Here is a 12,178-nt window from a genome sequence, read left to right as displayed (position 1 = left end):
GTTTATGCAGACTCGTGTCCATTGAGTCGGTGATGCCATCCGACCATCTCATCCTCTGTCGTCCCCTTCTTCTCCGACCTTCAATCTTTCCCAACATCAGGGTCTTTTCCAATGAGTCAGCTCTTCGCATCAGGTGGCCAAAGTATTGGAGTTTCAGCTTCAACATCAGTCCTTCGAGTGAACATTCAGGACTGATTTCCTTTAGGATGAGCTGGTTGGATGTCTTTGCAGTTCAAGGGACTCAAGAGTCTTCTGCAACACCACAGTTCTAAAGCATCAATTCTTCACCCCTAGTTTTCTTTATAGTCCAACTCTCACATCCATACATGACTACTGGAAAAACCATAGCTTTGACTAGATGGACCTTTGTTGGCAAAGTAATGTCTCTTCTTTTTAATATTTTGTCTAGGTGGGCCATAACTTTCCTGCCAAGGAGTAAGCATCTTTCAATTTCATGGCTGCAGTCACCATCTGCAGTGATTTTGGAGACCAAAAAAATTAAATCTGTCACTGTTTCCACTGTTTCCACTGTTTCCCCATCTATTTCCCATGAAGTGATGGGACCGGATGCCATGATCTTGGTTTTCTGAATGTTGAGCTTTAAGCCAACTTTTTCACTCCCCTCTTTCACTTTGATCAAGAGGCTCTTTAGTTTCTTCTTCACTTTCTGCCATAAGGGTGGTGTCATCTGCATATCTGAGGTTATTGATGTTTCTCCCAGCAGTCTTGATTCCAACTTGTGCTTCTTCCAGCCCAGCGTTTCTCATGATGTACTCTGCATGTAAGTTAAATAAGCAGGGTGACAGTATACAGCCTTGACATTCTCCTTGTCCAACTCTTTGCAAGCCCATGGACTGCAGAACACTAGGCTTCCCTGTCCATCACGACTCCCGGAGCTTCCTCTAACTCATGTCCATCGAGTCGGTGATTCCATCCAACCATCTCATCTTCTGTCATCCCCTTCTCCTGCCTTCAGTCTTTCCCAGCATCAAGGTCTTCTCCTGAGTCTGTTTTTCACATCATGTGACCAAAGTATTGGCGTTTCAGCTTCAGCGTCAGTCCTTCCAGTGAATATTCAGGACTGATTTTTTTTTTTACAATTGACTGGTTTGATCTCATTGCAGTCCAAGGGACTCTCAGGAGTCTTCTCCAACACCACAATTCAGAAATACCAGTTCTTCAGTGCTCAGCTTTCTTTGTAGTCCAACTCTCACATCCATACATAACTACTGGAAAAACTGTAGCTTTGACTAGATGGACCTTTGTTGGCAAAGTAATGTCTCTGCTTTTTAATATGCTGTCTAGGTTCATCATAGCTTTTCTTCCGAGGAGCAAGCGTCTTAATTTCATGGCTGCAGTCACCATTTGCAGTGATTTTGGAGCCCAAGATAATAGTCTGTCACTGTTACCATTGTTTCCCCATCCATTTGCCATGAAATGATGGGACTGGATGCCATGATCTTAGTTTTTGAATGTTGAGTTTTAAGCCAACTTTTTCACTTTCCTGTTTCACCTCATCAGGAGACTCTTTAGTTCTTCTTTGCTTTCTGCCATAAGAGTGGTGTCATCTGTGTATCTGAGGTTATTGATTCTGTTTATACGTGATGTAGGTAACTGTCTACTTATAATGCTCAATTTACATATATACAATTTAAATTATAACTATATTAATGTAAACATTAATTTGGTAATATTGCCTTTTCTCTACTTTACTGAAGCATATTTATTGAGACTTTTCATGTATCTTTAGTATATTAATGGCTTTCCACACTTTGAACAATCTAATTGTTCCAGAACAAATACTATCTTCTAAGGCCTTTTTGAATTACTGTATTATGTTTTAATTGAAAATTTTCTCTCTAGCCATAAATCCCCATTCATATGTTATTAGTAAAGGTATTTTTTATTAATATATTTTATATGGGTACTCAGCGATCAGTGCAAAGAAATAGAGGAAAACTAGAGATCTAGAGATCTCTTCAAGAAAATTAGAGATACCAAGGGAACATTTCATGCAAAGATGGGCTCGATAAAGGACAGAAATGGTATGGACCTAACAGAAGCAAAAGATATTAAGAAGAGGTGGCAAGAATACACGGAAGAACTGTACAAAAAAGATCTTCACGACCCAGATAGTCATGATGATGTGGTCACTAATCTAGAACCAGACATCTTGGAATGTGAAGTCAAGTGGGCCTTAGGAAGCATCACTATGAACAAAGCTAGTGGAGGTGATGGAATTCCAGTTGAGCTGTTTCAAATCCTGAAAGATGATGCTGTGAAAGTGCTGCACTCAATATGCCAGCAAATTTGGAAAACTCAGCAGTGGCCACAGGACTGGAAAAGGTCGTTTTCATTCCAATCCTAAAGAAAGGCAGTGCCGAAGAATGCTCAAACTACCGCACAATTGCACTCATCTCACATGCTGGTAAAGTAATGCTCAAAATTCTCCAAGCCAGACTTCAGCAATATGTGAACCGTGAACTCCCTGATGTTCAAGCTGGTTTTAGAAAAGGCAGAGGAACCAGAGATCAAATTGCCAACATCCGCTGGATCATGGAAAAAGCAAGAGAGGTCCAGAAAAACATCTATTTCTGCTTTATTGACTATGCCAAAGCCTTTGACTGTGTGGATCACAATAAACTGTGGAAAATTCTGAAAGAGATGGGAGTACCAGACCACCTGACCTGCCTCTTGAGAAATCTGTATGCAGGTCAGGAAGCGACAGTTAGAACTGGACATGGAGCAACAGACTGGTTCCAAATAGGAAAAGGAGTATGTCAAGGCTGTGTATTGTCACCCTGCTTATTTAACTTCTATGCAGAGTACATCATGAGAAACGCTGGGCTGGAAGAAACACAAGCTGGAATCAAGCTTGTCGGGAGAAATATCAATAACCTCAGATATGCAGATGACACCACCCTTATGGCAGAAAGTGAAGAGGAGCTAAAAAGCCTCTTGATGAAAGTGAAAGAGGAGAGCGAAAAAGTTGGCCTAAAGCTCAACATTCAGAAAACGAAGATCATGGCATCTGGTCCCATCACTTCGTGGCAAATAGATGGGGAAACAGTGGAAACAGTGTCAGACTTTATTTTTGGGGTCTCCAGAATCACTGCAGATGGTGACTGCAGCCGTGAAATTAAAAGACGCTTACTCCTTGGAAGGAAAGTTATGACCAACCTAGATAGCATATTGAAAAGCAGAGACATTACTTTGCCGACTAAGGTCCGTCTAATCAAGGCTATGGTTTTTACTATGGTCATGTATGGATGTGAGAGTTGGACTGTGAAGAAGGCTGAGCACCGAAGAATTGATGCTTTTGAACTGTGGTGTTGGAGAAGACTCTTGAGAGTCCCTTGGACTGCAAGGAGATCCAACCAGTCCATTCTAAAGGAGATCAACCCTGGGATTTCTTTGGAAGGAATGATGCTAAAGCTGAAACTCCAGTAGTTTGGCCACCTCATGGGAAGAGTTGACTCATTGGAAAAGACTCTGATGCTGGGAGGGATTGGGGACAGGAGGAGAAGGGGATGAACAAGGATGAGATGGCTGGATGGCATCACGGACTTGATGGACGTGAGTCTGAGTGAACTCCGGGAGATGGTGATGAACAGGGAGGCCTGGCATGCTGCGATTCATGGGGTCGCAAAGAGTCGGATACGACTTAGCGACTGAACTGAACTGAACTGATTGATTATCTTCATGATGTAATCCCTTAAAATGTTGTTTTTGAAGTGACCTATTCATTCTGCCAATGATTACTAAACCTACTGTGTGCCAGAAACCATTCTAGCATTGGAGCTAGAGTGGTGGACAAAACTAGGAGTCAGCCTTCCAGATATATGTATTCAGTTTGGGAAGATAAATAACAAATATGTAATGTAATGAGTATAGTAATAAGTAATCAGAAAGCACAGGAACAGAATATAGAAGGAAGCCTGTTGTTTAAGGTGATGGAACAGATTTCTAAAGAAATGATTTGAGCAGAGACCTGAATGACATAAAATGTATAGGTAGCTGGATAAAGAATTTTTCATGAAGTTGCAGAAATTCTGAGGTTAGAGAATGCTTGCAGTCTTTGAGGAACGACAGTGAGGCATCAGTGGCAAAATATGAGTTCTAGTTATTACTCCACATCTACAATAGCATTTTGTTATATTTTTGATGTGCACAGCATTATATTTCTACTTCTGTATGCGCTTATAGTGTGCTTACCACCAGATCGTTCCAGTATCTTTAGTTGTGGCATGCAGACTCTTAGTTGCATCATGTGGGATCTAGTTCCCAACCAGGGGTCGAACTTGGGCCTCCTGCATCGGGTGCATGTTGCCTTCGCCCTGGATCGCCAGGGAAGTCCCTAATTACTTCATAAATATATATATATATATATATATATATAAAAAATCTCAGTGGTATCATATGGTATGTGTCCTTTCTCTATCTGACTTATTTTACTTAGCACAATAGCCTCAAGGTCCATCTATGCAGTTGCAGATGATAAGATTTCATCTTTTTATGGCTGAGTAATATTCTGCTTTATATATAGCCCACATCTTAATTCATTCATCAGTGGGTGGGTCCTTAGGTTGTTTCCACGTCTTTGCTATTGTAAATGTGATGAACATAGGGATGCATATATCTTTTTAAATTAGTGTTTTTGTATTCATTGGATGAATACCAGAAGTAGGATAGCTGGATCATATGGTAGTTCTGTTCTTAAATTTTTGAGGAATATCCATACTGTCTTCCATAGTGGTTATACTAGTTTACATTCCCACCAACAGTGTATGAAAGTTCCCTTTTCTGTAGATCCTTGCCAACATTTGTTACCTTTTAAAAAAATTTTATTTATTTTAACTGGAGGATAATTACTTTACAATATTGTGATGGCTTTTGCCATACATCAGGGCTTCTTTGTTGCTCAGCTGGTAAAGAATCTGCCTGCAATGTGGGAGACCTGGGTTCAGTCCCTGGGTTGGGAAGATCCCCTGGAGAAGGAAAAGGCTACCCACTCCAGTATTCTGGCCTGGAGAGTTCCATGGACTGTGTAGTCCATGGGGTCACAAAGAGTCAGACACAATTGAGCAACTTTCACTTTCACTTTTGCCATACATCAGCATGAATCGGCCATAGGTATACATGTGTCCCCCTCATCCTGAACCCACCCATCCTGAACGTCACCTCCCTCCCCACCCCATCACTCCATGTTGTCCCAGAGCACTGGCCTGTTATTTTTTGTCTTTTCGATAATAACCAGTCTAACTGGCATGAGGGAGTATCTCATTGTGGTTTTGAATTGCATTTCCCTAAAAATTAGTGATGTTGAACATCTTTTCATGTGCTTATTGGCCATTTGTGTGTCTTATTTGGAAAAAGTGTCTATTTAGCTCCTCTGTCCATTTTCAAATCAGGTTGTTTTTGTTGTTGTTGTTACTGTTAGTTGTATGTGTTCTTTATTTGTTTTGTAGATTAACCCCTTATAGGATATGTTGTTTGCAAATGTCTTTTCCGATTTCATAGGTTGTCTTTTTGTTTTATTGATGGTTTCCTTTGCTGTGCAAAAGCCTTTTAGTTTGATGTAATCCCATTTGTTTATTTTTGCTTTTTTCCCCTTTGCCTGAGGAAATATATCTAGAAAGATATTGTATTCCTGAGACCAATGTCAAAGATTCTGTTAAAGATGTTTTTGGTTATCTGTCTGTCTATCACTGGGTTGTAGAAGTTTTTATGTATATTCTGGATATAATTTTTTTGCATCTATACAAAGTAAAATATTTTCTCTTCGTCTGTGGTTTGCCTGTTCATTTTCTTCATAGTGTCTTTTGATAATTACAAGTTTTAAGTGTTTTTTACATATATATTCTTTTTCATATTCTTTTCCATTATGGTTTACCAAAGGCTGTTGAATATAGTTCCCTGTATTATACAGTAGGATATTAATGAAATCTGATCTGTCAGTTTTTTAATTTTATGATTAGTGCTTATTTTGAATCCTCTCCAAGAAATAATTGCCCATCTCAAGCAGATTTAGATTTTCATTATGAATATTGTAGGACTCCCATTAGAGGCTTTGATCTCACTGATGACCCTAGCTGCTATAACATAGACTATAAGGCAGCAAAAGTGGAAATAGACCAGTTAAGAAGCTATTACAGTGACCTAGGAGAGAAGTAATGATACACAGGACTGGGCTGTAGTGGTAAAACCTTGAAAATTCTGGGATTAAGAATGTTGAACTTGCTTGTTGAATGTGTAGTGTTAGAGACAGACAGACATGGAGGGGGAGGCAGTTAGGATGCTTTCTTATTTTTGGCTTGCGCCACTGAATGGTAGTGGTGATGTACAAAACTACAGTTGACTGAGGTTATTTCAAACTCGACTTCTGCAAAGTAGCATGTTGTCCACGCGAAGCAATTAGAAGAGTATCCCATAATCCAGGAGACTTTTAAAGAATTCAGATATATGGCTACTTTCTTTTTACTGAGAGAGAATTTTGGAGGAAATTTGCTCTTTGTTTTATACACAGGTGTAGTTGATATGTGTACATTTGGAAGGATATGCAGTAGGATATAATCTAGCAGTACACTATTTGATTGTTTCAATTTAAAAACTGCTCTTCTTTTGCTTTTCTGTCTTCATTTCTTACCAGTTTGAAGCTTTTCTTGTGCATTTATAGAAACAAGTTAGTTTTAGTAAACATTTATAGAGATAGTTTTTGATCAGAGTACCTTGCTACTGCTGCTGCTGCTGCTGCTAAGTTGCTTCAGTCGTGTCCGACTCTGTGCGACCCCATAGACGGCAGCCCACCAGGCTTCGCTGTTCCTGGGATTCTCCAGGCAAGAACACTGGAGTGGGTTGCCATTTCCCTCTCAATCCATGAAAGTGAAAAGTGAAAGTGAAGTCGCTCAGTCGTGTCCGATTCTTCGCGACCCCATGGACTGCAGCCTACCAGGCTCCTACGTCCTTGGGATTTGCCAGGCAAGAGTACTGGAGTGGGTTGCCATTGCCTTCTCCGCAGAATACCTTAGAGGTACCATAATGCTACTTTATATCTGAGTTAGAAAAGTGCATTCTTAATCCTTGAAGTGCCTTGTAGCTTCCCTGGAGGCTAAGGAATATTCTATTCTTGGGGATCAAGTTAGAGCAAATCTAAGATTTTTGCCAGCAGAAGTCATTGTTTCAGTAGGGATTTATTTTATCAGTATTGAATATATACCAAATGTTGAGTTTCTGTTCAAATTTAGGCGCTATCTTATGATAATAGAAAGAATTTTGGCAATAGGAATAGCAAAGGAACTGAGTTCTAGTCCAGCAGTGTGACCTTGAGTGAATGATTTACTTTAGATACATCATTTTCTTCATCTGTAAAATGAGGAATAATTGATTATAAAGTTCTTTCAAAAACAAATGATAAATTCTTATTGGTTTTATAAAGATTTTGGCTTTATAAAACTTGTTTGAACCATCATATTAGAAACATTAGGAATTTAATCTTTAGTAACCTATGAGAAGAGAGTGAATTGTGGGCATCTTGCCTGACTCATAGAATGTTATTAAATCTGAATCACTGTTACCCGTATCAAACTTAAGCCTGTGACTGGTAAGGCTGCCTCTCTTTTAATAATAACTTTTTGAGATATAATTCACACACTATAGAATTCAATTCAGTGGTTTTTAAGCTACCGTCAGAATCAATTTTAGAACATTTTCATCACCCCAGAAAGAAAAAACCCGTGAGCTGTCACTTTCCATTTCTGCATGACCTTCCAGCCCTAGGCAGCCACTAGTTTACTTTCTGTCTGTATGGATTTACCTATTCTGAACATTTCATATATAGACATGTGGCCTTTTGTGTTTGGTTTCTTTCACTTAACATGTTTTCAAGGCTTGTCCATATTGTAGCATATATTAACACTTTATTTCTTTTTATTGTCACATAATATTCCATTGTATATCCCATAGTATCTGTTCATCAGTTGATAGACATTTGAGTTGTTTCTGTTTTTTGACTACTAAGAACCTTTGTGTATAAATTTTTATGTGGACATATGTATTCATTTCTCTTGGGTATATACCTAAGAGTGGAATTTCTGGGTTATACAGTTAATTCTGTGTTTAATCATTTGAGGAACTGCCAGGCTGTTTCCCAGAACATTTGGAAACATTTTTACATTCCTATCAGCAATGTGTGAGGGTTCTAGATTCTCTACATCCTCCCTAAACTTACTATTGTCTTTTTGGTTATAGTTGTCCTAGTGGGTATAAAGTGGTATCATATTGTGGTTTTGATTTGCATTTCCCTGATGATTAAAGATACTGAACATCTTTTCAAGTGCTTATTCAGGCTACCTCTTTGGGCAGTTTTTCTTTCGGAGTGAGGATGTGGGTGGGAGTTGATCTGCTATGCTCTTTTCCCGAAGTGTCAACTAAGCATTCTGAAGTATCATTTAAATAAGCAGGCTCTTCTTACTACTGGTTCAGTTCAGTCGCTAAGTCATGTCTGACTCTTTGCGACCCCATGAATCGCAGCACGCCAGGCCTCCCTGTCCATCACCAACTCCCGGAGTTCACTCAGACTCACGTCCATCGAGTCCGTGATGCCATCCAGCCATCTCATCCTCTGTCGTTCCCTTCTCCTCCAGCCCCCAATCCCTCCCAGCATCAGAGTCTTTTCCAGTGAGTCAACTCTTCTCATGAGGTGACCAGAGTACTGGAGTTTCAGCTTTGGCATCATTCCTTCCAAAGAACACCCAGGGCTGATCTCCTTTAGAATGGACTGGTTGTATCTTCTTGCAGTCCAAGGGACTCACAAGAGTCTTCTCCAACACCACAGTTCAGAAGCATCAATTCTTCGGCGCTCAGCCTTCTTCACAGTCCAACTCTCACATCCATACATGACCACAGGAAAAACCATAGCCTTGACTAGATGGACCTTTGTGGGCAAAGTAATGTCTCTGCTTTTCAATATGCTATCCAGGTTGGTTATAACTTTTCTTCCAAGGAGTAACCGTCTTTTAATTTCATGGCTGCAGTCACCATCTGCAGTGATTTTAGAGCCCCCCAAAATAAAGTCTGACACTGTTTCCACTGTTTCCCATCTATTTGCCACGAAGTGATGGGACCAGATGCCATGATCTTCGTTTTCTGAATGTTGAGCTTTAAGCCATCTTTTTCACTCTCTTCTTTCACTTTCATCAAGAGGCTTTTTAGCTCCTCTTCACTTTCTGCCATAAGGGTGGTGTCATCTGCATATCTGAGGTTATTGATATTTCTCCTGGCAATCTTGATTCCAGCTTGTGTTTCTTCCAGCCCAGCGTTTCTCATGATGTACTCTCCATAGAAGTTAAATAAGCAGGGTGACAGTACACAGCCTTGACGTACTCCTTTTCCTATTTGAAACCAGTCTGTTGTTCCATGTCCAGTTCTAACTGTTGCTTTCTGACCTGCATATAGGTCTCTTAAGAGGCTGATCAGGTGATCTGATATTCCCATCTCTTTCCGAATTTTCCACAGTTTATTGTGATCCACACAGTCAAAGGCTTTGGCATAGTCAATAAAGCAGAAATAGATGTTTTTCTACTGGTAGGGAGTAAATCAAAACCTTAATTTAATCTGCACACCTGTTTTTTCCTTCCTTATTTCTATAAAACGTAACAACAAAGAATTTCAGTGGAAATAGGACTTCTATCTTGTTGGAACTGTTACCTTTGTTTGAGTGGGAGAACAGAACTTTCACTGATAAATCTGTGTTTTCATTTTATTTTTTGGATCATTTTTGACTGTTGGGTCTTGGCTTTTCTCCCATCGTGGGGAGCAGGGGCCACTCCGGTGGCAGTGCGAGGGCTTCTCAGTGCAGGGGCTCGTCCCATTGCAGATCCTGTGCTCTAGGTGCACAGGCTTCAGTAGTTCCGGGATGTGGTCTCAGGAGTTGCAGTTTCTGGGCTCTAGAGCACAGGCTCATTAGTTGTGTTGCATGGGCGTGCACGGGCTTAAATTAGTTGCATGTGGGATTCTCCCAGATCGGGGATCTAACCCGTGTCTCCTGCATTGGCAGGCCGGTTCTTTATCAGTGACATATCTTAACACTGAAATCTTGGCAACCTGTTCTGTATTTCAAATGTTCAGGAGTAAGACTGCAACGAATAAAGCAGTATCATTATTACACAAAGAAGGATGAAGTATGTCTGGGAATCCGGTAGAAAACCTTTTCACATTTATAGTAGCCCTATTTCCTTATATCATGAAAGTTTTGTGAATTAATGTCGGATGTGTAATTATTTTTAAGGAGCATATTTAAGTTAGGTTACATAGTCTAAAATAGGTTAGTTTGAAATGACACTCTTGTTAATAGGAACTTGATTTATTAAATTCAGAGTATTTAATTTTATTTGAGATTTTGCTCTTGAAAATGTTAATTGTTACAGGCTGGATTTGGTCCAGTCAGATTTGTGAAGTAATTTTTTTTTTTCCATTCCAGAAATACATGCTACAGGATTTAACTATCAAAATGAAGATGAAAAAGTCACCTTGTCTTTTCCTAGTACTCTCCAACCAGGTAGGAGACATGGCTTTATAAAATCCCATAATGAATAGTGACATCTTACTTATTCCCAAAAGATTTATTGCATGTCTTCTTTTTTTTAAATAAAAAGCTCTTTGTTTTAGGGAGATTAAGATCTTGGGCAAACTCTGGGAGATGGTGAGGGACAGGGAGGCCTGGCATGCTGCAGTCCATGGGGTCTCAAAGAGTCAGATTCTACTTGACAACTGAACAACAGTAACAGAGCATGAAGATAGAGCTTAAAACAGTCAGGTTCATTTCAATGTTTACCCACCAGAAAAGAGTAAGAAATGACAGTCATTCTATTCTAGAACATAATGCATTGTTTTCACTTTTTCAGTTTCAGTTTTTTAAAATTACGTCTACCTAGTTCTTCTACTAATTGAATCCAAATATCTGAGGCAAATGTTCCACAGATGATTTTGAGGTGCAATCGGAGATTAGAGAGATGCTATGCTAAGTGAGAGCATGGAAGGAAAGATTCGTTGATACATTACTGCATGTGCCATTTAAAAGCACAAAGAAACTAGACGTTCTGAGCTTAATATAATGGAAGAAATGATATACAAATCAGTTGGTAAAGTACTGAGACTTTGATAAATGAGCATATGAAAAGCCGCATATGAAAGCCACATAACGAAAGAAAATACAAATGAATAGTAACAGTGTGTTAAGATGTTTGCCCTCCTTGTAATGAGAAATATTGAAATAACTGCTACAGATAATACCAGTTTTTGTCTGTCATGTAATCAGGAGTAAAAAAATGAATCTCGATGTGACTGCCTTAATGTTTCTAGTAAGAATATAAATCCATGTAATTTATTTGGAAAGCAGCCTGGCAGTATGTGTTAAGAGCCTAAAGATATTCATGTCTTTTGACCTGGCAGTTCTGGTATTTAGGAATATAGTAGTATCCTAAAGAAAAGTCATAAATACAAGAAATACCTTATGCCTAGAAATGTCTCTTCAGACATTACTAAGATAGTAAAAAATTAGAATTAATACATTTTTCCAACATTAAGGGAATAATTAAGCTAATTATGACATATATGTATGATGAATACATCCAGCAATTAAAAGTGAGGTTTGTAAAGTACTTATTATAATGTAAAATTGAAAAACAGAATACAGAATGACACATACAGGGTGATGTGATATCTCTAAAATGGTATGAATAATATTATATGTCTGGTTGTTGACATAATTGATGATTTTTATTCTTATTCATACCCTTCTCTGTTTTCCATAATTTTTATATTGAGAATATATTCCCTCAATATGAAAGTGTTTATAGAAAAATTTTAAATTGGAGAAGTTTTATCTTGGTACTCTTTAAGACCTTTCATTTTGTCTTTTTCTCACTAGGATTATTTTTGTGTGAAATTATTATAAAAACAAATGTTTGCCATGAACCTGTATTAAAAAATACTGAAGATAATAACCTGAAAACTGAGAATTTCTCTCTCCGACCCCTTCTACTTTTATTGTCTAGTGAATCCTTCCAGAAATATTCTATGTATACATAAGTGTGTATATATTTTAACCCACAAATGGAATCACAAATATCACGGGCTTACAACATATTTCTTGTTTACACATGGCCCTGAGGACTGCTGA

The 12,178-nt window shown here is 38.8% G+C and overlaps 1 protein-coding gene across 3 annotated transcripts in view; it reads left to right on the top strand.

Moving 5' to 3' along the window:
* NPEPPS (aminopeptidase puromycin sensitive) overlaps positions 1 to 12,178 on the top strand; it is a 124,188-nt gene that overhangs the window by 61,030 nt on the left and 50,980 nt on the right. For all 3 annotated transcript variants that reach the window (XM_068979220.1, XM_068979221.1, XM_068979219.1), the window contains one exon: positions 10,478 to 10,555. In XM_068979220.1, coding sequence (XP_068835321.1) covers positions 10,478 to 10,555 — 78 coding nt within the window. The remainder of the gene's footprint in view (positions 1 to 10,477; positions 10,556 to 12,178) is intronic.

Source organism: Capricornis sumatraensis, chromosome 8 (assembly GCF_032405125.1).
Source record: "Capricornis sumatraensis isolate serow.1 chromosome 8, serow.2, whole genome shotgun sequence".
Classification (NCBI taxonomy): domain Eukaryota; kingdom Metazoa; phylum Chordata; class Mammalia; order Artiodactyla; family Bovidae; genus Capricornis; species Capricornis sumatraensis.
Note: the sequence above shows the minus strand (reverse complement) of the source record. Positions and strands in the feature narration are given on the sequence as shown.